Consider the following 27509-nt stretch of genomic DNA (forward strand, 5'->3'; position numbering starts at 1 on the left):
TGGGCCTGAGTGTGGTTTGGGGCCTGGCTGCAGAGAGGTGCCTCCGATCTCACTTAATGGTCTCTCAGTTCAGTTTAGTTCAGTCGCTCAGTCGTGTCGGACTCTTTGCGACCCCATGGACCACAGCAGGCCAGGCCTCCCTGTCCATCACCAGCTCCCGGAGTTTGCTTAAACTCATGTCATCCAGTTGGTGATGCCAATCAACCATCTCATCCTCTGTCGTCCCCTTCTCCTCCTGCCTTCGATCTTTCCCAGCATCAGGGTCTTTTCCAAGGAGTCAGCTCTTCACATCAAGTGGCCAAAGTATTGGAGTTTCAGTTTCAGTATCAGTCCTTCCAGTGAATAGTTAGAACTGATTTCCTTTAGGATGGACTGGTTGGATCTCCTTGCTGTCCAAGAGTCTTCCCGACACCACAGTTGGCCTCTATGTCTCTGCAAAGTGCGCCTGCGCCCATTTTGCCGATGTAGAAATTGAGGACACACCCCGAACACCTGCAGGCGAGGGCCTAAAGCTTCGGCGCCACCCGCACTCTATTTCTGCTTTGCTGACTACGCCGAGGCCCTTGACTGTAGGCTGTGTTGTGCTTCCACAACAAACTCTGGAAAATTCTGAAAGAGATGGGAATACCAGACCACCTGACCTGCCTCCTGAGAAATCTGTATGCAGGTCAGGAAGCAAAATTTAGAACTGGACATGGAACAACAGACTGGTTCCACATTGGGAAAGGAGTATGTCAAGGCTGTATATTGTCACCCTGCTTGTTTAACATATACGCAGAGTACATCATGAGAAACGCTGGGCTGGAGGAAGCACAAGCTGCAATCAAGATTGCCGGGAGAAATATCAATAACCTCAGATATGCAGATGACACCACCCTTATGGCAGAAAGCGGAGAACTCAAGAGCCTCTTGATGAAAGTGAAAGAGGAGAGTGAAAAAGTTGGCTTAAAACTCAACATTCAGAAAACTAAGATCATGGCATCCAGTCCCATCACTTGATGGCAAATAGATGGTGAAACAATGGAAACAGTGACAGACTTTATTTTTTGGGGCTCCAAAATCACTGCAGATGGTGACTGCAGCCATGAAATTAGAAGACGCTTGCTCCTTGGAAAAAAAAAGCTATGACCAACCTAGACAGTGTATTAAAAAGCAGAGACATTACTTTGCCAACAAAGGTCCATCTAGTCAAAGCTATGGTTTTTCCAGTAGTCATGTATGGACGTGACAGTTGGACTATAAAGCTGCAAGGAGATCCAACCAATCCATCCTAAAGGAAATCAGTCCTGAATATTCAGTACTGATGCTGAAGCTGAAACTCCAATACTTTGGCCACCTGATGCGAAGAACTGTCTCATTTGAAAAGACCCTGATGCTGGGAAAGACTGAAGGCTGGAGGAGAAGGGGACGACAGAGGATGAGATGGCTGGATGGCATCACCGACTCAATGGACATGAGCTTGGGTAAACTCAGGGAGTTGGTGATGGACAGGGAGGCCTGGCGTGCTGAGGTTCATGGGGCTGCAAAGAATAGGACTCGACCGAGCAATTGAACGGAACTGAACCACGCTTCCCGCGCACTCCACCGAGCCTGCGCCAAAGGTGGGGGCGGGGCCGGCGGTTCCGGGGGCGGGGCCGGCGGTTCCGAGGCCGTTGGTTTCGGGGCGGAACCGTGGCGCGGCGGGGGCGGGCGCGCGGGGGAAGGCTTTGCGGCCGCGCCGCTGAAGGCCTCCGTTGGAGTCGCGGCTGAGGGCGGCGCGGCGTTGACTTTTCCGGCTCCGCCTCCCATTCCGACTTCGACTTCGCCTCCGGCTCCGGCTCCGGCTCCGGCTCCGGCTCCGGCTCCGGCTCCGGCGCGCGCCGCGTCGCCCTCCCCGCAGACCTCCTTCGGCCCGGCGACCCCCGGCGCGAGGCCGCCCGGAGCCCCCTGAGACTTGGACCCACTGAGCCGGAGGAGGCGCCGTGGGGTGAGCTGACCGGCGGGGGGCGGCCCGGGGGTGCCGTGGGGAGAGAGCCCCTCTCAAGACCTCGAGACCCTCAGGATCCGCCCCTGCCCCTCCAGACCCCCCGGCCACTCTCGGGATCCACGGCCGCCTGAAGGACCCCGACGGACCTCGGTGCCCAAGACCCACCCCCAACTCCTCTCGGGAATCCCAGCCCCGAAGACCCCCCGGGGTCCGCCCGGGCCCCTCCAGACACCCCTGGCACCCGAGACCCTGTGGGAGTCGCCGGCCACCTCTTGCCCCTACCCTTTTCAGGGTCCTCGAGTCCCGAAACCTTTCAGGACTTACCCCTCGCTAGACTCCGAGACCCCCTGAGGCCCTGCCGCCGCTTCAGGGTCCCGGCACCCCCGAGGATCCTCAGTTCCAGAAACCTCCCCAGAGTCCTTCAGGACTCCCGCGACTGTCCCTGACTTTCCCTTCCCCAGGCCTCTTCAGAACCCCCCTGTGCCGCGAAGCCCCCTGTGCCATCTTTCTGTAGCCCCCCGGATCCTTAGACTGCTGTCCCCACCCTCCACCACCTGCCCTTGAGGTTCAGTCCTTTTTGGCTCCCTGTCCACACAGGTCTGGAGGCTGGGCTTCTCAAACCTGCGGTCTGTGGACCCATCGGGCATCTGTGCAAGAGTTCCCGGGTTTTTGTAAAGTCCTAATATAAAAGAAACAGAGGTGTATAATGAGTCATCTGATGACCCTTTGTGGCCTGGCAGGGGTGTAGTGCTTGCTCTGTGTTGACTGTTGCGCTGAAGCCAAAGTAGGACAGTGTTTAACTTTTAATGCCCTTTGCTGAGGCTCATATGGCCCCACAGAAGCACCTAGAGAACAGATCTGTTGTGGAAGGAGGCAGAGCTAAGTAGGTGAGGGGCTTGGGGTGGATCAAGATGCTTTAAGGTTGTGGTGGTGGTGGTGGTTTAGTTGCTGAGTTGTGTCTGACTCTTGGCAGCTCCATGGACTGGCCCGCCAGGCTCCTCTGTCCCTGGGATTTCCCAGGCAAGAAGACTGGAGTGGGTGGCATTTCCTTCTCCAGGGGATTTTCCCCACCCAGGGGTCGAGCCTGAGTCTACTGCTTGGCAGGTGGGTTCTTTGCCACTGTGCCCCCAGGGAAGCCTCCGGCTGGAGATGTAAGACTTGAACGAACAAGGTCCTCAAGCAATTAGAATCTGAAGTGGGAAGAATCCAGCTTTGTTCCCTGAGGCCCCATGCCCTTGGCCCTTTCCTGAATTACTGCTTTCACTGTCTCCCTGAGTGCGTTGTGGACCAGCTCAGAGCCGAAGGAAAGTGGGCGCTGATCAGTGGAAGAGCAGTGAGGGAGGTGTTTGGAGTAGGGGAGACCGGGATGGAGGAAACTGGGAAGCTTAGAGCGCGATGGGGCGGGGCAGGAAAGAGGTGGGCCAAGGGGGTCCGGACCAGAGCAGGAGGCTCTGGGGTCTTCCCTGGTGGCTCAGCGGTAAATGTGCCTGCAAGGCAGGAGACCCGGCTTCAGTCCCTGGGTCAGGAGGATCCCCTGGAGAAGGGAATGGCAACCCGCTTCAGTATTCTTGCCTGGAGAATTCCTTGGACAGAGGAACCTGGCGGGCTACAGTCCATGGGGTCACAGAGAGTCAGACATGGTTGAAGCAACTCAGCAGAGCAGAGAGGATTTGGTACTGGAAGGGAGTGGGGGGCCCTCGAGGGGGTTGAGGAGCAGAGTGAAGATGGATTTTGTGTTTTTGAACAATCGCTGGATCTGGTGCGGGAGGATTGGTTGGAGGGAGCAAGACCGTGGGAGAGGTGGGAGGTGACCTGGACCAGGGTGTTGCCATCGAGGACCTCATGCATGGCTGAGCTTCTTAAAGTCTAGACCCAAAGACCAGTCCTGCTCTTTCCTGTTTCAGCCCACAGTTTTCTGCCTAGGGACTGGTGTTAGGAACTTGTTAATCTTTTTAGGGGCGGTTTGGTCCTTCTGCCTATAGGTCACCTAGGACTTAATCCGGGTGACTGTGTCAAGGTGAGTCCAATAGACATGTGGCACAGTGGGTGGGAGGGTGGGGAGGAGAGGCTGGGTCTCAGGAATGGAACCAGATCGCGGATTTGGCTTATTAGCTGGGCTTGGGGGTCCTGAGAGTTCAGATGTGTTGTGTCAGAAACATCACTTTGGAGACTGGGACCAGAGGGGCTGAAACCGGAAGCAGGGTGGCTGTCAGCAGTCTAGACAAGTTGAGAGGACCACAAGGTGTGGCAGAGGGTGTGGATTAGAGAGCGCTTTAAAAGAGAAAGGCACCCAACTTTTGTTTGTGGAGGTCTGGACTTGGGTGAGGGGCAGGGAGACTCTCCCAGTACGATAATAGAAGTCTCTGTGATGACGAAGATGTTCTGTGTCCAGTACACTTGACACATGGGGTTGTGTCGAGTTTAAGCATTTAAAATGAGACTAGTGTCACCGAGGAGCTGAATTTAACTGTTATTTAATTTTAATTGAATAAACCCAGGAAGAATACCCACTACACGCATGAGTTGTAGGGGAATCACACTGTTGTAGGCTTTGCTAGTTTAAGTGTTAGCCTTTTTTTTTGTTTCCAGCAACCCTGAGATGTAAGATGAAGGAAACACACAGCTCAGAGAGGCTGAGTAAGTGACCCCTATTTGACGTCATTCAGCCGGTACACTCGGTTGTCAGACTTCTGAGTCTGGACTGTCTAGGCTGGATCCTACTTCCTCCCCCAAAGAGCCTCACCATCTCTTTCCCAGGAGAGTGGAGTCCTCTCCAGAGGTGGCTTTGTTTCCTGGCTGAGCCCTCCTTATCTGTCTCGGCTAAAGTTAACATGGACAGTTGTGTGATAAGCTGCAGGCAGGGACCAAACAAAACTCTTGTGAGCTGGTTGTTTTGCCCGAGGCTGCTTCTTGCTGCCTCTGAATCTTCCTGATGGTCTCTCAGCATTCCTGGAAAATGAGTGGAGCAAGGAAACGGGTGAACCTGCAGACCAGCCGATCTGTGTGGTTTGATATTTGTAAAGTGGAAGTGTTTGTTGCTCCACAGACTGCAGCCCGCCAGGCTCCTCTGTCCATGGAATTCTTTGGGCAAGAATACTGGAGTGGGTTGCCATTTCCTTCTCTGGGGGATCTTCCTGACCCAGGGACCCAACTAAGATCTCCTGCATTGCAGGTAGATTTCTTTGCCATCTGAGCCACCGGGGAAGCCCTGATATTTGTAAAGGTTTGGTAGTAAAAAGAGCTACAGATTAGTGCCTTATATGAACTTTTAGGGGTCACAGTGGACCAGGTGGTGCCCAGGATAGTGGCAGGATCATGGGGCTTGGGCCAGGAGTGAGTGTATCTTGTCCCCTGACTTCCTGGGGGACCTTTACCAAGACACTGTCTCTGAGTCTCAGTCTTCACATTTGTAAAGTAGGGTGTTTGACATCACAGAGCCTTGAAGATGCCTCCAACTCTGCAGTTCTATGATTTTAGATTTCACTGGAGGTTTACTTTCTATTAATAGAACATCTTTTATTCCTCTTGGGATGGATAAATGTTGGTGGTTCAGCATGGCTTTAGCCTCTGTGCTGGTACATTTTTACCATTATTGGCTTATTATTGAGTAACATGTCTTTCTGAGTTGTACAGCGTGTCACATCTGATGGACAGACTGTTAGCGAACACTTCAGCTGTTGGCAGTGTTCCTGGTAAAAGGTCAGGTGTATTTGTTTGCCATCTGAGCCGCACTGATGTTTGGAGAAAACTGGGACAACTACATTTATCATGGTGGTTGGCCTCTTGAAAGGATTTAACGTCAGCCTCGGCCAGGTGAGAGGTAATAAAAGCCACGTCACAGGGTCATGGGGAGCTTTGAATGAGATGGTGCCTGTAAGCGCTTAGTGTTTGCCCTTGGATCTAAGGGGTGTAGAAGGTGTCAGTAATGAGTGCTGCTTTCTGAACTAAATGGTGACCTGTACATTTTTCGTTCGTGGTGGGTTTCGTTGTTTTCTCAGTTGGAGCAGATGAGCCCAGGCAGCTCTGGAGCTGCTTTCAAGAAGCAAACGGACACATTCCGATCACTACAGAGTAAGGATTTTTTTCCGCTGCAGTTTATGTCAACTGAATAAAAAGCTTTTGGTTAAGTAGCGTGTTTTCAAATTGAGGTTTCATATTTCCTGAAACTTGGAAAAAAAACAGCTCATCCCGGAGACCTCTCAGTAGTAATGGCTAGGTCAAGTGGTCAAGTTTCACCAGAATCCAGGTTAGATGAGTATACAGTTGTGGAGAAGTAGTGTTAAAATGAAAGCCTGCTGATGCTGAGGGAGAGAAGCTGGCTGCTGGGGTGTTGACAGTAATAGATAAACATCTTCAAGTTAAGTGCCTTTTAGGTCCTTGGCTCGCTTAAAATCTTCAGGAGAATCCAGTCAGTGATGGGGATGATGGCATTCCCTTTTGACAGATTTGGAAACTGAGGTTCAGAGAGTGGTGCTTCTGGTCTCCAGATACTGTTTTCTCCACTGTAGCCCCAGGCGTTGTAGTTTCAGGGCAGGCCTCTCCTTTGTGGTTCTGGAAGCTCGAGTTTTGTCCTTTTGCAGCTCCTTTTCAGCTCAGGTGAACCTAATTAGGCCAACCAAACTCACCAGAAATAACCTCTGTCAGTCAGGTTCCAGATAATTCATTAGTGCTTGAAAACTTCCTCTTGTTGCCTGGTGATTTCTGCTTCTGTGGCCCCCTCCCAGGTCAGCTGGGGGAACCAGATTGCTCCGAAGAAGGCGGCCTGTGGGAGTCCGGTCAGACTGAAGGCGAAGGGGTGAGGCAGGTGCTCTGCCTGGTGCTGGCGGGAAGGGCCTGCAGACCCGCCTGGGTGTGGTCACAGGGTTTGGCCTCCTGTAAGGACATTCCAGTCTTTAGGAACCACTCTGGCTACGGGAATGACACGTAGCTGTCATTTCCAGTCTCCTGTCCCCTGAGGGCAGCAGGTGTAGAAGTCACTCCTCAGTGTGGGTTCCTTGGGTAACAGGAGCAAGCGGGGATGTTGAGGGTAAGAGCTTGCCGCGTTGCCTGTTCAGGCCTTCATCTGAATCAAGTCGTTTGCAGTCAAAGGGGCGTGACTTTTTCCACAAATTCTGGGGGCATCTTATTCAGTCCCTTGATGGATTGGGAACATGAGTTCAAAGCCAACATTTGGAAATTTTCATGAATATTTGCGATGTCCCATCCCTTGCTGTGTAAGAGGAATGTATTCTGAGCACATGTTTACCACATGCCCGCTGATCTCCATGCTCTTTTATTTATAAAATAAATTCATTTATAGAAAGAAATTAACGTTTCCTAAGGGTATTTTTGGGGATCCCACAGATTTGAAACTTCTGTTTCATGGTTTGTACTTGAGGGAAGGCATAATTTGTCATAGAAAGTGATTTAAGTTTTTCATTATGCTACTTGTAATAAAGGGCTTCCCTGGGGTTTCAGTGGTAAAGAATCTGCTTGCCAGTGCAGGAGACACAGTTCAGTCCCTGGGTCGGAAAGATCCCCTGGAGGATGGAATGGCAGCCCAGCCCAGAATTCTCGCCTGGGAAATCCCATGGATAGAGGAGCCTGGTGGGCTGCAGTCCATGGGGTCGCAAAGAGTTGGCCACGACTGATCAACTAAAACAACAACAACTTGTAATAAAATACTGTTCTTGAGAAGCATTTTCTCCCTCCCCCTCAAAACTTTATGGACTCATTCACTCACTGATCCATGCTTTTTTTCCCTTTCTCTCTTTATCTTGATACTCTTGTCTTCTGCCCGTCCCTCTCCTCTTTCTGGGGATGTATGGAGTGGGGTGTGCGGGAATGAGTGTTTCAGGGGTCAGCACCTGGGTCGGGGTCAGCGGGACCCTGGCTGGCCCAGCTGGTGTTGCTCATGTGGTTGTGGTCATCTGGCTGCTTGCCTGGTGTTGAATGGTCCCCCAACGCTTCACACGCGTGTCGAGTGGGTGGCGCTGGGCTGTCTGCTGGTGTGCTCTCCACTGGTAGCTGTCCTGGAGGCTAGACTGGGTTGTACGAGGCTGAGCTCCATTCCAGGAGGGCAGGCTCCAGCGTCAGTGTGCTTATCACATGCCTGCTTGCTTGTTTGCCGACATCCCGTTGGCCAAAGAAGTCACGTGACCAAACCTGGAGTCAGTGAGGGGCTGACTGTACCAGGGCCAGGGGACCAGGGGGCACAGTGGGGGGTGGGTAGCTCCGGCACATGGAGCTGGGGAGCTGGGGAGCAGGGTTTGCTTTGCTGGCTCTTAGTAAGTAGTTTGGTGTGTGTAATTTGTTGTGTTTTGCATTAGACTCAGTTAGGTGAACATTTATTTAGGGGGGAACATAGGCATTCAACGAGTAAGGCAGTCTCTGACTACTCTGAAGTTCGTTCATAAAATGCTCATAATCTCAAATTTAAGCAGAAAATATCCTATTCAAACTTTTATTCATGACTTTGGACAAAAAGGACAGGAACTACTTACACACATCTGTGTTGGGGCTGGATCTTGCTCTCAGAAAACGCTGTGAGGTCCTTGTAAAAAGGAATGGGTTGCTATGATGACTGGGCTTTGGGCCTGCAAACTGCGGTGACGACACGATCACCAGGGAAACCGAAAGATGCGGCTTCTGCAAGGTCTCTGGAGGCTTTTGTTGCCGTCGTCGTCTGGAAGCTGATGGGCTTAGAGAATGGTGCTGGGGTTGGGGACAGAGTGCCAGAGGCTCGCTGTCCTGTGGAGACTTCTAGGATCGGGTCCTCAGTGCTGCGGATATCTGCTTGGCCTTCAGTTTAAAAACAAGGCGAGATTGGGGTACTTTCTAAAGTCACTGTGGGGTTTGGCTCTGATAATCATGCTGCTGAAAGAACAGGAAATGAGGTAATGTCTTTAAACATGTAGTGTTACAATGAACTGTAAATGTCTAAATATGGGCAGCTATGCAGTTCATCACTGCAGAGTTATTGTGTTGAGATTTAATGTGATCGGGTACTTCCTGTGTTGGCTGGTGTGATCCTTAAAGGTAGCCGTCAGCGTTAGAGTCTGGAGGCTCATCTGGCTGGACGTGCTGGGCAGCCGGCTCCGGGCCTTCATCACCTCCTCCTTTAGGAGGAGGACGAGGTTTGAGCACTTAAGCCGGCAACCGGCTTCCCAGGAGCACCAGCCCTCACCTGTTACGTAAGTGCTCAGGGCCCGCAGCGATAATTGTTGTCTAGGAAAACTTTGAAGTCACTTCATTTTGGACTTAAATCCAGCCCACAAAAGTTTAATTTGTTCATGCTCTTTTGCAGAAGTGTATATGTAGTACTCAGGTTTTCAGGTTGTATCTGTGATCATACATATAAGGAGTGTCAAAAGCAGCTGAACAATAACTGGAAGAATGAGAGAGAGATTTCTAAAGTTCTTCACCGTGGTGACAGTTCAGGGCATGTGACTTCTGCGGTCACCGGGTGCCCAGTGACTGTTCAAACAATATTCTAAACTGCCGTGTGGAGCAGGGTGAGATAAAAGACTCCGTCCCAGGTGGGGACGTGGCATAGATTATTTGCGGGCAGTTGGATTCATCAGCCGGTGAGCGTCTCGTATTGACTCGTAGGATGGAGCGGGAAGGACCTGAGCTTCGTCCTGAGGGGAGAGGTTGGGAAGGCATTTGCAGTGCCTGAGCTCTCTGACTCCAGAGTTTGAGTCCAGAACACTTTTGCTCTGAGAGGTTCCCAAGCTTGCAGAACTCAGTCTGCTAGCAAGATTTCCTGTTGTGTATCTGTTAACACTGAGGGTTGGGGAAGAGCTAGGTCAGTCACTGAAATCGCCAGGCTGGGGCCCAAGGTCACTTATACTCGGGATTATAAGGTATAGTGGGAAACCTCAATATTTCTCCTTTCCTTAGAAAATAGCTAGTAGAGAAAACAAAAACGGATGACCTGACCTTTGATGACTCGGGAAGGAGTTAGAGCCCAGCAGCATCCGGGCACGGGGGTGGGGGGGCGGGCGTCAGGGGGCAGCACTGAGCTCGCCTGCAGGCCTGTCTCAGCATCTGGGGAAGCTCCCTGACACCGCCGGGATGTGACGGCCCCCTGGGTGGGGGGATGCCCACAGGCCCCCGCACAGGCCCCTGTGTACATTTTCAGGGGATATTCTTATGATCCTCTTTAGCTTTAAGGTCTAACGATGCTCCTAGACTGATTAAGCCTTGTTTCCTTACCCTGGAAAATCACTTTTAGTGACCCAGTACTGAATGAGGGGGGAGGAACACATGTGGAACGGTGGTTTTCAGTTAGTGCTGGTCGGGCTATGCCCCGCAGGCGCTTATGCGTTCTGCTGACCACTTTCCTGGAAAGCATTTTGGTGGCATGTGCTGAGATATTTTACAGGGTTCATACTCTGTAACTCAGCAATTTTGCTTGTCAGAAATCTCTCCTAAGTAAGTAATTTCAAAGTAGATAAAAGCTTTGTGTGCAAAGGTGTTGTCAGAGTGCTCCAGTGATGTCCTGTCTTGGGGGGGTGGATGATGTGCATGATGGCCTCACAGTGGGACAGAAGTTCATGCATGTTGCTGTAACACTTGTATTTATGGACAGTTTTTTTTCTTCCTTTTTTCTTTTAGCTTTTTCTATTTATGAATAGTTTTGAGTAACATGAGGGCAATGCTTTTATTAAAATGCATGAAAAAGTAAGATAAGGTCTATGGTCTTGAATGATGTAAACATTTTAAAGTAAAAAATCTAGCGGGAACTATAAAAATGCTAACAACATTGCTTGTAGGTAGTAGGATTGTGGGCTTTTTAATCTTTATTTTTCTGCATATTTCCTTCTTTACAGTAAATATTAGGTATAGAATTGGTGGAGACAATATGATTCTGGAAAGATGATAGAATATGGAGATTGTTTGGCAGTAGAGACCTAGCTGGTTTGAGAGTCCTGTTTTATGTAAGCCGAGACTTGACCTTGGACTTGGATTGTTCCTTTGGACTGGGTTTCAGTGTGGCCAGGAGGAGGCCTGGCACCTCGGAAGACCTGCCGGCGTGTCCTGGTCTGTCTCTGAGCCGCTTGGGGCCTTCGAGGGCAGGGACCGTCCTGGAGGCCGTGTGGCTCGCTCTGCTGTCCCCGCGGTGTCTTCCCTCCGTGATACGTCCCTGCTGCTCGTGTCCCTGGAAGTGGTCCTGGGGCAGAGGGGTGGAGACAGCACAAGCCCCCAGCCCTGAGCCGCCGCACCGCCTCCTTTGCCCGCACTCCTTCCCCTGTCTTCTCCCTGCAGAGTCGGACTCGGGGCGCCTAGGTCTAAGGTTCTGCCTGGCCTGATAAGTCACAGGATTAGGAGTGGGGGCTTAGGGACCGTTCTGGATTGTGTTTTTGTATATGACGGTTTTCAGTAATTCTGATTTAGAGAGAGCATAGCTCAGTCGGGAAAAAAAATCTGCCTGCAATGCAGGAGACCCGGGTTTGATTCCTGGGTTAGGAAGATCCCCTGGAGAAGGAAATGGCAATCCACTCCAGTATTCTTGCCTGGAAAATCCCGTGGACAGAGGAGCCTGATGGGCTACAGTCCATGGGGTTGCAAGAGTCGGACACGACTTAGCGACTAAACCACCACTGGGACCTTTGATTGTAATTCCAGCCTCATCTCTCTTCCAGGGTACTGATGAAAGGACTTTCATCTGGGAGGTAGAAGTTGTCTCTGAATCTCTTTAGGACTCACAGATGGATTCAGTGGAAAAGGCAACAAATAGAAGTGAACAAAAATCAAGGTAAATGAAGTCAACTGCACCTTCATACTTGCCTAGAGAATCCTGTGGACAGAGGAGCCTGGTGGGCTGCTGTCCATAGGGTCGCACAGAGTCGGACACGACTGAAGCGACTTAACATGCATGCATGCATTGGAGAAGGAAATGGCAACCCACTCCAGTGTTCTTGCCTGGAGAATCCCAGGGACAGAGGAGCCTGGTGGGCTGCCATCTATGGGGTCGCACAGAGTCAGACACGACTGAAGCAACTTAGTAGCAGCAGCAGCACCTTCATACAGGTATATAGCCTCCACCGCAAATCTCCTCATGTGTTACTTAGTACCTGCGGGGGCCAGTAATACTGGGTCAGGAGACGGTCTTGGGGGCCTTTGCGTCAATGTAGGAAATGTCTCAGGAGACAGTTCTCTTTCTGCCCAAGGAAGCCACTGTTGCCTGGCCTCCGCACCAGGCATCGGGGTTAAAGGTCACCTCTAAGTCTGGGGGGGTCGTGCTTTGCAGGAAAGAAATCTCTGACGATAAATGGGCAGGTGATGCCTACGTGAAGTGACGCAGGAGGAAGTGCTTGCCGGGGAGTGGGTTGTGGAGGACCTGCATTTTGCCAGGAATTTTCTTTCCTGTCCCTGTAATCAGGGATCATTTATCATCATAGTTTGTATTTACAAGCTCTTTGCAGTTTTACAGGAATTTAAATTGCTGAGCTTCTTTGTTTACATACATGCATCACTCTTATCAACACCATGGGGGACTCGAGATGGACAAGACAGTACTGTCCCCACGTCCCTTACGGAATGAGGATTGAACCAGTGAGATGAATACACAGAAAGTAGAATGAATACAAAGAGCAGTGCAGGAGAGCGCTCGTCGACGCGACGCCGGGGCCGAGGGGAGCGAGCGGCCGCTCAGTGTCCTTCCCCTCCCCACCCGTTGCCTGGCCGCCTTCTCCTCGCCGCAGCCGGACCGGAATTATGTGATCCTGGAAGTTCCGGCGCCATTGCTGTGTGGGATAAACAGTAATGGCGGAGGCTGCAGCTCCCGGAACAACAGCCACACCATCAGGAGCAGGAGCGGCAGCGGCGGCGGCGGCAGCGGCCTCCCCCACCCCTATCCCCGCAGTCACCTCACTGTCCCCGGGGGCGGGGGGCGGGGGAGGCGGCAGCGACGGCGGCGGCGGCGGCTGGACTAAGCAGGTCACCTGCAGGTATTTCATGCATGGGGTTTGTAAGGAAGGAGACAACTGTCGCTACTCACACGACCTCTCGGACAGTCCATGTGGCGTAGCATGCAAGTATTTTCAGCGAGGGTACTGTGTTTATGGAGACCGCTGCAGATATGAACATAGCAAGCCACTGAAACAGGAAGAAGCAGCTGCCACAGGTCTAACTGCAGAGTCATCCCCTGCTGCTTCCTCAAGTCCCCCATCAGTTGGACCGACTGTTGATATGAATATGGGCGAAGCTGAGTCAAGAAATTCAAACTTTGCAACTGTAGGAGCCAGTTCAGAAGACTGGGTGAATGCCATCGAGTTTGTTCCGGGGCAGCCCTACTGTGGCCGGACTGCCCCTTCCTCTGCTGAAGCCCCCCTGCAGGGCTCAGTGACCAAGGAAGACGCGGAGAAGGAGCAAAGTGCAGTGGAGACCAAGAAGCAGCTCTACCCCTATGCTGCGGTGGGGGAGCGCCGCTACGGGGAGAACTGCACGTATCTGCATGGGGACGCGTGTGACATGTGCGGGCTGCAGGTCCTCCATCCTGTGGATGCCGCCCAGAGGTCACAGCATATAAAATCCTGCATTGAGGCCCACGAGAAGGACATGGAGCTCTCGTTCGCAGTGCAGTGCAGCAAGGACATGGTGTGTGTCATCTGCATGGAGGTGGTCTATGAGAAGGCCAACCCCAGCGAGCGCCGCTTCGGGATCCTCTCCAACTGCAACCACACCTACTGTCTCAAGTGTATTCGCAAGTGGAGGAGTGCTAAGCAATTTGAGAGCAAGATCATAAAGTCCTGCCCAGAATGCCGGATCACATCTAACTTTGTCATTCCAAGTGAGTACTGGGTGGAGGAGAAAGAAGAGAAGCAGAAACTCATTCAGAAATACAAGGAGGCAATGAGCAACAAGGCGTGCAGGTATTTTGATGAAGGCCGTGGGAGCTGCCCATTTGGAGGGAACTGTTTTTACAAGCATGCGTACCCTGATGGCCGTAGAGAGGAGCCACAGAGACAGAAAGTGGGAACATCAAGCAGATACCGGGCCCAACGAAGGAACCACTTCTGGGAGCCCATCGAGGAACGAGAGAACGGCAACCCTTTTGACGACGAAGAGGAGGTTGTCACCTTTGAGCTGGGCGAGATGTTGCTTATGCTTTTGGCTGCAGGTGGGGACGACGACCTGACAGACTCTGAAGACGAGTGGGACTTGTTTCACGATGAGCTGGAAGATTTTTATGACTTGGATCTATAGCAGCTCGGCGGGGCGCGTGAACTGGTCTGCCGAGCCTCAGACGGCAGCGGGCCTCGGGGGGTGGCGGCTGTCCTGGCCGCGCTCCTGGGCAGGCCTCTCAGCTCCAGGTGCTGTCGTAATCATTTTCACCCAGGGCCTGTCTTCTCAACCCCTCACCTTTCCCCAAGGAGTATGTTGTTTTCTCTGTTTGAAAAAGTTACAAAAATAAATCTGAAAGTTAGTTTTTTTGTAACATGAAAAAAAAAAAAAAAAAAAAAGAGCAGTGCATAGGCGCATCCTGCGGTCAGCGTGGCGGGGGTCGAGGCCTGTGTGTCCAGCGCGGGCTGTGTTGGACCTGCCCCCTCACGGATGCTAGCGGCCTGCAGCATCTCCCTCGCGGTGGCAGTGCTCCCGTGCTGGCTTTCATTCTCCCCCTCCCTTGTTTTTAAGCAGAAAGTTTTTAAAAAGCCTCATCCGGAAACAGCCCCAGGAGCTGCTCCTGGTCATCGGGACAGGCGTCAGCGCGGCGGTGGCCCCGGGGATCCCCGCCCTGTGCTCCTGGAGGAGCTGCATCGAGGCCGTGATTGAGGCCGCCGAGCAGCTGGAGGTGCTGCACCCCGGGGACGTGGCCGAGTTCCGCAGAAAGGTGACCAAGGACGGGGACCTGCTGGTGGTCGCCCATGACCTGATCCGGAAGATGTCCCCTGTAAGTGCTTTTCAGATCAGTGCCTCTGGTCTCCCTGGGGGCAGCTTGGCTTGGGGCCAGGTTGGTGAACTGGGAGTCCGGGGCTTAAATGTCTCCACCGAGTTGGACTCACAAACCAGAAGTCCTTCAGTTCGTCAGAATAGCGTCCCTTTTAATGGGGGTCCCAGGCACTGTGTGGGCCCCTAAGACAGTCCACGTCAGATGGAGCCTGGTGAGGGAGCTCATCCCAGGGAGGTCAGTGGGCTGCTCTGGGGACCGGCCTGGTGACCTCATCCCAGTTCAGGTCTGCTTGGATCTAAGCAGGCCACCCATGACTCTTCACATGACAGGTGCGTCCCTAGAGTTTCAGGGAGAAGACAGGGCATCTTTGTCTCCTAGGGAAAGGACCTAGCAAGGAAGAGAGGTTAGCGTAGGGGCACGCAGTCGCTGAGTGATGCCCGGAGCCAGTTGGGCTGATGCAGAAGTTGGTGAGCTCCCACGGGGCACGGCCAGGTCATCACCGAACAGGCTGCCCTCGGAGTTGAGGATGTGGCCGAGGTCTTTTGAAGAAGTGTAGCCGTCATCTCATTTGGGGCGGAGAGATGTAGGAGGATTAACAGAGGAGAAAGCCTGAAACTAGTACCCAGAGAAAGTGCGCGGCTTAACTCCGATGGCATTTACATTCTCACATGAAGACCTGAGAGGGGCACAGGCTGCCACAGCCCCGCCGTCTGCCCGTGTGGCCTCCACGTAGTGCCCAAGGCCGGCTGCCCGACTCCTGCATAAGTGACGTGAGCGTTCAGGCCAGGGGTGAGGGGAGGGGGGCTGTGCGTCCTTCTTGCGGGGGCTGACGTTCCACAGGCCAGTGACATTGTCGCGGCATCGGCCAAAATTTGCCCTGTGGCCATAGGTGGCTTTACCAGAGTCTAGGAAGCGCTTCAGCTGGGTGATGGTGCCAGGTGTGGGTGCAGTGTTAAACACGGGCAGCTCACACCATGGGGCGGGGCGTCTCCTGCTGGCTTGAGTGAACCAGCTTCTGCGTCCGTTTACGGATTGTCTAGGGCTGCGTTCATGCTTCAGGACAGAGCTGAGTACCGGCCACAGAGCTGGTCACCCGCAGGGCCCAAAGTAGTCTGCAGGGAGAGGGGTAGAGCTGCTGGGCTGGGGCAGGGCCTGGGGGCTGTGGGCGAGCCCGGAGCCTCGGGCGAGGGCGTCCTGTCAGAGGGGCAGCTCTGATTCGAGGTTAATCAAGGAGTGTTCGGAGCTTTCTCTTTTCTACTCTTCTGTGTATTTTTAAGCACGTCCATAAAAGGAGTTAAAGTGAGGCCAGTCACAGTGGGGATGTTCTGCCGTGTTCGGCTGGTGGGGAGCGGGGCGTGGAGTGACTGGGGAGTCTGTTTTCCCGGGGGTGGGGTTGTGCCTGGGGTTCCAGCGGAGCCAGGGAGGGCCGGGAAGTTGCAGGCGTTTTTCAGGTCGTGACACCCCGTGGAGTCTGAGCCGCGTGGTGGGGTAGGCCACTGGGGGAGTGAAAGATGGGGTCAGTGGTGGTGGGTCCTAGTGGGGTGAAGCCTCCCGGGAGCCGGGGTGCTGAGGACCCCAGGTGGTGGAGGACTTCTGGGAAGAGGCCGACTGTTGTTCCTGCTACGGTTTGGGGTGTGGAGGTCCCCGGAGGAGGTGACGGAGGCGGGCAGATGCTGTGGTGCAGGAAGGGTCGCTGGACATGGACCCACGCTGCATCCCGGGCGCGTCCCGCTCCTGACCCTGGGGGCTCTGCAGCACCAGCGGGGTGACACGCTGTCCCTCACTGGACGCCCTCCACCGGCCCCAGGCCTCTGTGGCTCCCGAGGAGGCAGAGCCCAGGCTTCCCTGAGGTGTTGCTCCGGGTCACCTGTCTGACCTCACCTGTGCCAGGTGCCCTGTCTCCTCCTGTCAGCTCCGCCCTCGCGGCGGGACGTCCTCTGCTGGGCGTTCCCTTTCCAGAGTCGCCTCTTCCTCTGCGCTGCGCTCAAAGTCCTGTGTCAGTGGCCCTCCCAGTGCTCTTTGACCCGGCCACCCTCTCCCCCAGAGGGCTGAGCCCCCATTCTCTGCTTCTCTTTGATAGTGTTGATTGCTGTTAACATTTCACTAACATATTGGCACTCTGTCTCCCTCCTCCAGAGTTTTAATAAACTCTATGAGGTCATAAGTTTTCTTTCTTTTGTAAAAAATACTACTGTCTCTCTTGTTGTTCAGTCGCTCAGTCGTGTCTGACTCTCTGTGACCCCATGGACTGCAGCACGCCAGGCCTCCCTGTCCATCACCAACTCCCAGAGTTTGCTCAAACTCATGTCCATCAAGTTGGTGATGCCATCCAACCATCTCATCCTCTGTCGTCCCCTTCTCCTGCCTTCAATCTTTCCCAGCATCAGGGTCTTTTCCAGTGAGTCGGCTCTTCGCATCAGGTGGCCAAAGTATTGGAGTTTCAGCTTCAACATCAGTCCTTCCAATGAATATTCCGGGTTGATTTTGTTTAGGATTGACTGGTTGGATCTCCTTGCTGTCCAAGGGACTCTCAAGAGTCTTCTCCAGCTCCACAGTTCAAAGGCATCAAGTGTCTCTCTGGCACCTAGAATATTCTCTCATGCCTGGGGGCTCAGTGGTGGTGGGGAGATGCTGTCTTTGTGACCCCGGTCCACCTCTCCGCAGCGCACGGGCGATGCCAAGCCCAACTTCTTCCAGGACTGCCTGATGGAGGTCTTCGACGACCTGGAGCGGCACATCCAGAAGCCGCTGGTGCTGCAGTCCATCCTGAGCCTGATGGAGCGGGGTACCATGGTCCTCACCACCAACTACGACAACCTGCTGGAGCTCTTCGGGCAGCAGCAGAACAGGCCTATGGAGTCGCTGGACCTGAAGGACAAGACCAAGGTGCGGGGCGGGGCCCACCGGCGGAGGGGGGAGGCGCCTGCCGTGGGTGTGGCACGAGTGAGGCATGTATTGCAATGGCAATAGGTGCCAAGTTTGTATGTGCAGTTTTTCCTTTGTTGTCGTACTGTGAGCGCTTCCCTGTCATGAAGCCGTCTTCAGAAGCGTGGTTTTAGATGGAATTTCATTACGAGACGAGGGTATCATTATTGTGAGCGTATTGTCACAGTTATAAATAATGCTACAATGCAAATTCTTACCCTTTTTATAAGTTCCTAGAAAAATGTTAGGGTTAAAGGGTATGACTGTTTTAAAGACAGATGATATAAATTATCCAAGTATTCTCCAGAAAGGTTCCCCGCTTACACACCACAGCTGTGAGAAGGTAATCCATCTTCCTTATCTTGCCAGCCTGCGGTGTTGCTAAAAACCCAACCCAGTGCATTTCTCCCATTGGATACGGGTGCCCATTTTGTGCTTTTATTTCTGTTACTACGGAGGTTGGCCATGGTTTCATCCTATCAGCTGTGTTTCCTGTGTGTGCCTGTGGGTTCACACCATCCCTGCCTGCTCCTCCCTCACTGCGGGGGTCGGGGGGTCGGTCCCAGACCCACCCCACAGGCAGGGGCACCAAGGGCGGCCGGGCTGACGCCCCGTGCTGGGGCTCTGGTTCACACCCGCCCCCGAATCGTTAGTGACGCGCTCCCCGTGTCTGAGCCGCGTGGTCCCGTCCGTGGGGCTGCTCACTGTGGTGCCAGAGCCTCTCGAGATAAGCTGCAGACGGGCAGGGAGCCTTCTCTGCCCTGGAGCGTCGGCTGATCTGTAGGGGTCAGTCCAGCGCACTGACGGGAAGGCCCTGGTGTGAAGATAAAAGGAACGTGTGTGACGGGCAGCTTCTCCAGGACCTTCATTCTGTATCTTGAAATGAAACCAGTAGAGAGCTACTTGATAACTTCCTGTATATATATATTTCAGGGTGTAAAATCAATGTGTATCTAACAGTAATTAAAATATAACATGTGATTGAGAATGGAAAGCCTTCGTAATCTCCCTAAAGTCATCAGTCTTAGCCATTTGCTATCATCTGAAATGCTAAAGATAGTTTCTGGGTAACCATCTTGGTGTCTAAATGGAGTTCTTTTTAATATGGCAGGACGAGAAAAACGAGCGCTAACAGCTGAGTTTCTCTTAGGTTTAAAGAGATAATAATAAACAAAGCATCTCTCTTCCTTAGACCTCAAGGTAGGTTGGAGAAACCATGAGTCACTTCAGGTATTTCCCTCTCAGTCTGTGTTTTCCTGTCTGGCTTGCGCCTCGCCAGGTACTTGAGTGGGCGCGGGGGAACATCAGGTATGGAGTTCTGCACATTCACGGCTTATACACCGACCCCTGCGGGATGGTGTTGGACTCTTCAGGATATAAAGACGTCACTCAAGACCCGGAGGTCATGGTACGCCCTCCCTGACTTGGCCCTGGTTGTACCCCTGGGGCTGTGTGGGGGCCCCTAGCCGTGGGTGGTCTGAGCAGGGTCCAGGGCGCCTGCCCCTCGGGCACCTTGAACGGAGGCCCCGTGAGCTCCAGCGAGCCTCTTGCCCAGGGAAACGGCTCTGTTTCCTGAGGGCGACTCACAGGCCCCGCCACGGTCTGAACGTTCCTCCCTGCTCCTCTTCTGTGTTCATCCGGGCACCTCCTTTCCTTTCTCTACTTAGCAGTCTCTTTCAAAACCTAGTTTTTGAATTTCATTCTCTGCAAGGCTTTTTGATGTCATAGACAAAAGGAGGTGTGGCAAAACTGCCTCGTGGCTTTCTGTGAACTCACTTTTTATGCACTTAGAAGCCAAGGGGGTCCTCACTGACTCCTTCTGGAGCTCACGGTCTGGCTGCTGCTCCCCAGGCACGGGGTGGTGATGGGCCCCTCCGCTGCCTTGGCATGGCCGTGGGCAGGCAGGGGCAGTCCCTGGTCGACACTGAGCCTGAGTGTCTGGGTCGGCGATACGCTACTGTGCTTCTGCCTGACTCTCTGTGCCCACACTCGGGTGACTGCCATCGCCCCCCCCCAGCTCCCCTGCCCTCCCGATGCCAGGCCCCTTCCCTCGGAGTTCCCATCCTCCATTCGTTGAGACAGGTCAGTTCCAGGGATTAGGTGTGCGTACATAACTGAACTGAAAAAAAAATTCCATGTCCTTATCGTGTGTTTTAAACTGCATGTGATTCCGGAGGATTTGAACTGAGAGGCTGCGCTGGCTGCAGGGGCAGGGGTGGGCACAGGGGCCTGGCCGGCACCCTGGCTCCCAGGACGAGGGCCCCTCCCTTCCCTCTGTCTTCCTCACTTGGCTCCTCTGCGGCTCTGCTCTCGGGAAAGGCCTGTCAGGGAGCAGCAGCGACTCAGCATCGCACTCAGGTAACTTGACGCCGTGAGAGCTCGCTCACGGTCGGCGAGCAGCCCCGTCTCCTCCTCGGTGCTTTCGCAGGAGGTTCTCCAGAACCTGTACCGCACCAAGTCCTTCCTGTTCATGGGCTGCGGGGAGACGCTTCGTGACCAGATCTTCCAGGCCCTCTTCCTGTACTCGGTGCCCAACAAGGTGGACCTGGAGCACTACATGTTGGTGCTCAAGGAGAGCGAGGACCATTTCTTCAAGCATCAGGCAGACATGCTTCTGCACGGCATCAAAGTCGTGTCCTATGGGGACTGCTTCGACTACTTTCCAGGGTACGTGCAAGACCTCGCCACTCAGATCTGCAAACAGCGAAGTCCAGGTACGGTTTGTTTTTTTTTTTCACTTTTCAATGTATAAAACCAATAGGATTCTTCCATTTTCCCCCCTTTATATAAATTACATGCCATAAAATAAAATTGAGAAGTAATTTCACATACCATTAGATTCACCAGTCTTCTGCTTTTTTTTTTTAATGTTTCTGTGTACTTAAAAATAGAAGATTGGGGTTATTGACATGGTAGTAATAGTCTGTAAATTGAGTTTTTTAGCTAAAGCTGTGCGTATAGTTGTACACATCTATTCCTGTTTCAGATGACATGTCCTGCTTCAGATTACCTTGACCGAGAAAGACAGTTGCCCCGCCAGCTCCATCAGCTGTGACCCTTACAACCTGCAAATGCAGCTGTCTCATACCTTTATCCTGTCACACTGCATGTTAAATTAACCGCTGCAGCACAAAATGATTCCATGAAGATTTTCTTTTTTCAAATAACATCTTTCCCCTGTTCTGCAGAAGGCAGCACCCCTTTTCAGTAATTCTCCTTGGCCCTTCTCTGGGGAGCCGATCACCTACCAGGAGTGGCCACGATACACGAGCACCTGTTCAACTGGTCATCTTGCCCTCAGGGCAGCTCGTGGCGTGGAGTTCGGCATCATAACACATGGGTGACGGCAGACCTGGAGAGGGCTGTGGGCTCGCGTGTCCTTGTGATAGGAGACCAGACACAGTCACCCACACAGTGGTGGGAGTGGGTTAACCACAGGGCTGCCTGGGCATGACCAGCTATGAGCTTGGAGCCTAGAGAACATGAAGATGACGGCAAACACAATGCACGGAGAACGTAGCAGCTTCGCTTCTTCCCAGTAGCCCTTTTCAGAATTGATAGTAATTAGCAAAAGAGGCCAATTTAAGTTGCATTTCCATTAATGAAAGTGTCATTAAGGTGGCAGTTTTTTACTAAGAGAAGGAGCAGGCAGCTGACACTTGCCATGTTGCACATTGCTATGAATTTTATCTCCTTGACTTTCATTTTTAGTCACAGTATCCACTGCTACTGGGCTTCCTTGGTGACTCCATGGTAAAGAATCCACCTGCCAATGCAGGAAATGTGGGTTCAATTCCTGGGTCGGGAAGAGCTCCTGGGGAAGGAAATGGCAACCCACTCCAGTATTCTTGCCTGGAGAATCCCATGGATGGAGGAATCTGGCGGGCTACAGTTGCTTGAGTTGCAAAGAGTCACACAGGACTGAGCGACTAAATGACAACAAATCCACTGCTACTAAGCAGGTGACTTTAGAGCTGCTGAGACAGGCTCAGAGGGGTGACTCAGTTGCCCAGGTGTTTTGAAGCTGGATTGGGGTCCTGGACTGACAGCGGTCGAACGTGCCCTCAGGGCGCCCCACACAGGCCCGCCTGCTGACTGGGGTGGGGGTGGCAGCGGCTCCTCCTGCCTCTCCCCCAACCTCCAAGGACCTCACCTGGGGCTCCCTCCCGCGTGTGCTGTTCTTGGCAGGGCATCCCTGTCCCCGTTCAGGCCCCCTTTCCCAGACCCTAGCAGCTGAGTGGCTTTGACAGGCTGCCGGGGGCTGAAGGTTATTTGGACTTAGAATCTGTGACTGTCTTTAAGCATGTGTGTGGGTGGGGCCTTGAGGTGTTTCTCCTGTTGGGAGCGGGAGGTGCACTGGTGAGAGCGGTGAGGGTGGCAGCTGTGACGGTGCCCGGGCTGGCTCGGGGGCGTCACGCGTTGTCGGCCCCGGGGTGGAGAGGAGGGTCACGAGTCAGCCCCACCAGCCCCACGTGGTGAGCGCGCCTCAGGCTGGGCAGGGCCCCCCCCGTCAGAGCCAGCCTCGCCTGGCTGCACCGCGGCTGAGGAGGGAGAGCTGTCAGGCGGCTTCTGCTGACTTGTTTCCTTTCTTCTCCAGATGCCGATCGAGTGGACAGCACCACGCTGTTGGGTAAAGCAGATCTTGATTTTTACCAGCCTGGTTTTTCTTTACACATTCCACGGCCTTCCTGCCCTCACTTATAAAATCAGAGAAGTGTGTCTCACACTAAATACTTAGCCCGTGTTGTGTCAGGACAGCCCCATCAGGGAGGACGAGTAGCAGCACCTTCATGAGGGTCCCTGCCACCCTGACAGGGTAGAAAGCCAGTGCTTCAGCTGCGGGGCTCAGCTCTGTCAGACAGGCCACCTGCCGGCACCACAGCAGTGTCCTGTCCTAGAGCCCAGAGTCCAGGGGAACTGGAAGAGGCTGTTTGTAGCATACCATTTGGTCTGAGATGTGTTAATGGTTAATTTTTGACCCATCCTTTTCAGAAATTTTAATTGCAAAGGTTCTGAGAGTTTGTGTAAATTTTTCTATTTACTTACACTTGTTTGAAATGTGAATACGCTTCTTACAGGGCTCAACTCCGCTCATTTATGAATTAACAAGCTATGACTGAATCCAGTGTGCCCCGGCATCCACCCTTGGGTGAATTTTGTGCCAGGTTGCTGCACCGTGGTTAGTCAGTTGGGTTGGAAGGGGCTTCTCTCCGGTCAGTGGAGCAGGGGCCTTGCAGCCCTGGGCTCCTTGCCTGTCTCAGCAGGGCCACAGATGGAAACTGGTTAGTGCTGGACGGCTCCGGTTTAGGAATTATGAAAGTTACACTCAGCTTTCCATTTCTAACTTATTTCTATGTGAAAGGACACATTTATTTTAGTTGCTTTCTCTTGATTCCCAGAACCATCCGTCTCTTTTGAAAAAAGCAGTAGCTTGATAGACATCTGTATCTAACCACAGGGATTAGTTGGTCAGCGCGTCAGTAAAATCCGATTTACGAACTGGTCCTTGCCTCCAGGGAACTCTATAAGTGGTTTTTAAATAAAAATTTTCAATTGAAGTATAGTTGTGGTACAATATTATATAAGTTATAGGCATACAATATAGTGAATTCACATTTTATAAGTTATACTCCGTTTATAGTTCTAAAATGCTGGCTGTAGCTGGTGTCGTACATACATCCTAGAGCTTACTTTACACCTAACAGTTTGTGCCTCTTAATCCTCTGCTCCTGTACTGTCCTTCCCTCCCCCTCCCCACTAGTAACCCCTGTTTTTCCTTTGTATCTGTGAATCTGCTTTTTTGTTGTATATTTTTTAATTCCGTATGTGATACCCTACAGTATTTGTCTGACTTACTTTACTTACCATAATGTCCTTGAAGACCATCCATGTTGCTGCAAATAGCAAAACTTCCTTTTTGTGGCTGAGTAGTATTCTATTTTATGTATACGTGTGCACACACACACACCGTCTTCATCTTCATCTGTTGACATTCACTTGCTTTCGTATCTTGGCAACTGAAATCCTGCTGCTGTGAACACTGGGCTGTGTGTATCTTTTCCAGTTAAGGGTTTTGGGAGGTTTGTTTCTGGATATATACCCAGGAGTGGGGTTGCTGGATCAAATGATAATCCTATTTTGAGTTTTTTGAGGAAGCTTGATAACTTTTCCACAGTGGCTGCACTAGATTAATTCCCACTGTGTGTGAGGTTCCCGTTTCTCCACATCCTTGCCAGTATTTGTTATTCATGTTCTTTTTGATGATAGCCATTCTTAGATAAGCTTTTTAATAAAAGTTTTCATCTTTCAGGGAATGCATGCCAGGACTGTGCAAAGAGGAAGTTAGAAGAAAATGGAATTGAAGTTTCAAAGAAACCCAGACAGTCAGATACGGGTATGCAGTCTCGCTTTTCTGGGGCCCACTGCAGGTCGGCCTTGCTCGCGGGTGTTGGTGGTCAGCGTGCTTTGCTCCAGTGTCCCTTGGCTCTGGGGGGAAGGAGTGATGCATGCATTGTTTCAGCTGCCCAGAGACCCACTTTAAACATTTTCTGCTTAAGTTAGCGTGTCTCTAAAGAAAAACCCGAGAAAAGTACACAAAGTGTAGGTGAGCCCAGTGAGTTTTCACAAAGTGAAGGCATACACCCATGTAGTCACCTCCCGCTCAGGAAATGAAACAGTCAAGAGCCTGCCCACCCCACTCTCGTCCCTTTTTTAGTCACCCCCTCACCACTCGGGTGGCCACTGCCCTGATTATGCCCCCTTAGCGTCCAGCCCTCCAGGACAGTCTTTCCCTGCAGACTCTTTCCCGCTGCCGTCCCGTGTCTGGGGCACCTCAGCCGCCTGCTGGTGTGTAAGAGGGTGACTGTTCACATCAGTTGTGTGGATGCTGCTGCTGCACGTGCATGGCTCTTCTCCCCCCGGGCCAACCTCTGGTGGTGTGTGTGCCTGTCAGGCCGCAGAGCACACTGCCTGGTGGGCTTTGCTCGAGAGCAGTGGGCAAGCCAGCCCTGTGGGCTCCTTGGGGATGCCACACCCAGACCAGCAGCCTCCTTGCCAGACGGCTCTGTCCAAGTCGAGAACGCCGGCTAGAGAACTTCCTTACCGAAAGCTTTGTCCTGCTGCGTGTGGGTGAGACCCACGTTCATCCTCTCAGAGCTGCAGGCAGCCCCGTCGTGCACACAGCCTGACCTGCCAGTCCGCAGGCTCCCGCTGGATGTGTGTTGAAATTGCCCCTCCTCCAGCCCACTAAGAAGGGAAGAAGCACTCCTATTCCTGGGTTGAAATTTCCACAGAGCTTTGCAAATCTAATGTCATAACTGACTTTGTCCCCTGATGCTATTTATAAGTCAGAAAGCCATTTGTAGACAGTAGCCACTGTTCCCATTATGGAGGTATTTTCCAAGTCTTCAGCACATAAGAAAACTGTAAACAGTTTCTGAAGTAGAAATCCCGTTGCAAATACTTTTTTAAGATCAACTTTAATGTGGTATCCCTTTCTTTCTGTTGAAGCAGATGCTGGAGGGTCTTGAAATCTTTAAAACCAATAAAACGTGCAACTTGAAAACCAGCCTCCTGTAACCACAGCGCCATCCCCAGCGAGGACAAATGCTAGAGAACACTCCACACAGGCGCTCGGTCCTAAACCATCGACCACCCCGAGAGCCACGCGAGTTTGTGCCCTCGGAAGCTGGGTGCGGGAGTCCGCTGTGTTGAACTGCTCGAGAGGCGACGCGCACACAGCAGGTATCCTGTGTGGGGACTGATAGGACAGCTACCCCAGGGACCAGGGTGGGCAGGGACAGACCTGGTGTTCCCACCGCCGTGGGACACGCCCTCCTTGACAGGGGGAGCGTAAAGACTGTCCAAGCAACAGTAGTTGCCAAAGAGAAAAGAAGACACTAGACACTTAAATTTTATAATTTCTGTGTGAAACATGTTACTGTAGAAAAAATTGGTTTGTTACATTGTTAACTACTGAAGAAGGAGTGGATACTGGAGGCACCAGTCGACTAGTGAGGGTGGTGTTTAAGAATGCCTAGATCCGTAGGGCTGCTTTGGAGTTCTGTAATTGTACTTTGTTTTTTAAAGAAGGGCAAATCTACTTTTTACTAAGAAGTGAAGTCTCCAAGAGGCAGAAGGCCTTTTCAAAAGCAAAGGGCAGTGTCCAGGTGCATCATGTTACAGATAACTGAGAAATTGTAAGTGGAGCACAAGACCAAGTTTTAAACTTTTAAATACCGAGCTCTCCTAGCCTTTATTCTATGGGTTAAGGTCCAACCTTTCTGCTCTTATCTCTTTAAAACCCTCTCCCCACGGCCCATATTCAAGGATTTGCACAGTGAAGACTTGACAGAGACTTGTCAAAACACTATAAACGTCAGGGCTCACGAGGGGCAGACGGCGCACTGGTGTCTTACGGGCTCTGTACCTGTGCCCACCGAGTTGCTCTGTGACCCTGGCACTGGCCCTGCATGGCTTCTGTGTCAGGCCCCCGGGTCACAGCTCCCCACAGGTTTAGAGAGAGGGGAGAACAGGCAACAGGAGCTGGGGATGTGTAGGGAGTGAGGAGAGAAGCCAGAGAGCTCCTTAAGACCTTTTTTTTCTTCCTTTTTGAAGCATGGAAAACAAATCTTTTATGTTACTCTGGTCAGAAATAAAATTTTATCTTCAACTCAGTTTGCTTGTCTTTTCTTTAGTTATGACACAATGTGGTATCATGTATTTAATGAGAATTTTTACCTTGAATTGTCACTCAACTGTGAAACCGATTACCTGGAATATTGAAATATTTTTGAAAAGCAAACATCTTAAGTTGGCTTTTAAAAAATTGATACATTTACAAAATGCAACCAGGGCAACATATATGAAAATTGGTCAGACACAGGGTACAGCAATATTGGGCTTCCCAGGTGGCTCAATGGTAAAGAATCTACCTGCCAATGCAGGAGCCACAGGAGCTGCGGGTTCTATGCCTGGGTCGGGGAGACCTCCTGGAGAAGGAAATGGCTACCCACTCCAGTGTTGTTGCCTGGAGAATCCCAGGGATGGTGGAGCCTGACGGGCTAGTCCATGGGGTCAAAAAGAGTTGGACATGACTTAGCCATTGAGCACGCAGCAATATTAAAGCATAGAAATGACATGAAACAGGATATAAAACTGGAGAAGGGAGAGTCAGCTCAGGATAAGCTTTGAGCGCCACACTGATAATGAGGCCTCCTTGTTCTAATGAATCAATGTATCTGTAGTCAGTTCTGCTGTGATTCTTACTTTAAAATGAAAATTTATCCCAACATGATTGATATATTAGAAGCAATCTAAGCATAACTTGGGCTTCCCTGGTGACTCAGCAGTAAAACATCCGCCAGTAATGCAGGAGGCGCAGGAGACTTGGGTTTACTCCCTGGGTTGGGAAGATCCCCTGGAAGAGGGCATGGCATCCACTCCAGTATTCTCACCTGGAGAATCCCCACGGACAGAGGAGCCTGGCGGGCTACAGTCCCATCGGGTCGCAAAGAGACACAACTAAAGCGACTTAGCACACCTGCACACAAGTATAACTTATTTATAATTTCATCTCGGAGAAAGAGTGGGTCAGGGAGTGACTAAGTATGGCTTTGTTAGCTGCCTCAAGCTAGAATAGTTTTTACATTTTGTATTAACTGTTTAGTGTGTGTAAACCCAGCTCTTTATTAAGCTCCTGTCTCTCTATTTGGGGGGGGGGGGCGCTGTTTCCCATCACTC

The 27509-nt window shown here is 52.1% G+C and overlaps 1 protein-coding gene and 1 pseudogene across 35 annotated transcripts; both read left to right on the plus strand.

Moving 5' to 3' along the window:
• The first annotated feature begins 1660 nt into the window (after positions 1-1660).
• Positions 1661-26443, plus strand: SIRAL2 (SIR2 antiphage like 2). 33 transcript variants are annotated; one of them, XM_081594919.1, is made up of 11 exons: positions 1936-2116; positions 2564-2849; positions 4556-4603; positions 11593-11705; positions 14591-14843; positions 17508-17729; positions 19048-19176; positions 20197-20482; positions 22366-22398; positions 24079-24162; positions 25281-26443. In XM_081594919.1, the coding sequence occupies exons 4-11, from the start codon at positions 11659-11661 to the stop codon at positions 25295-25297; spliced, it is 1071 nt and encodes a 356-aa protein (XP_081451045.1). In that variant the 5' UTR covers positions 1936-2116; positions 2564-2849; positions 4556-4603; positions 11593-11658; the 3' UTR covers positions 25298-26443. The 33 variants fall into 33 exon arrangements, 31 of the variants coding, with proteins under 31 accessions (XP_081451024.1, XP_081451027.1, XP_081451048.1 ...); XR_014083350.1 differs by lacking the exons at positions 2564-2849; positions 4556-4603 and adding an exon at positions 20755-21730 and having other exon boundaries at positions 1661-1966; positions 25278-26443; XR_014083349.1 differs by lacking the exons at positions 2564-2849; positions 4556-4603 and adding an exon at positions 20755-21730 and having other exon boundaries at positions 1661-1966.
• Positions 11712-14378, plus strand: LOC145546846 (E3 ubiquitin-protein ligase makorin-1 pseudogene; annotated as a pseudogene). Of its 2 annotated transcripts, XR_014083348.1 has the most exons (2): positions 12710-12792; positions 12863-14378. The product of XR_014083348.1 is annotated as an E3 ubiquitin-protein ligase makorin-1 pseudogene, transcript variant X2 (transcript). The 2 variants fall into 2 exon arrangements; XR_014083347.1 differs by having other exon boundaries at positions 11712-14378.
• Positions 26444-27509: the final 1066 nt, after the last annotated feature.

The sequence above is a fragment of the Giraffa tippelskirchi genome, chromosome 4, assembly GCF_054371585.1.
Source record: "Giraffa tippelskirchi isolate mGirTip1 chromosome 4, T2T-mGirTip1v1.2.pri, whole genome shotgun sequence".
Lineage (NCBI taxonomy): Eukaryota > Metazoa > Chordata > Mammalia > Artiodactyla > Giraffidae > Giraffa > Giraffa tippelskirchi.

Coding starts and splice junctions, on each gene's coding strand:
- SIRAL2 (XM_081594898.1), top strand. CDS start 11,659: ATGGATTCAGTGGAAAAGGCAACAAATAGAAGTGAACAAAAATCAAG. Junction 17,730..19,047: donor ACCTGAAGGACAAGACCAAG/GTGCGGGGCGGG, acceptor GCGCCTCGCCAG/GTACTTGAGTGGGCGCGGGG. Junction 22,399..24,078: donor GGACAGCACCACGCTGTTGG/GTAAAGCAGATC, acceptor TTCATCTTTCAG/GGAATGCATGCCAGGACTGT.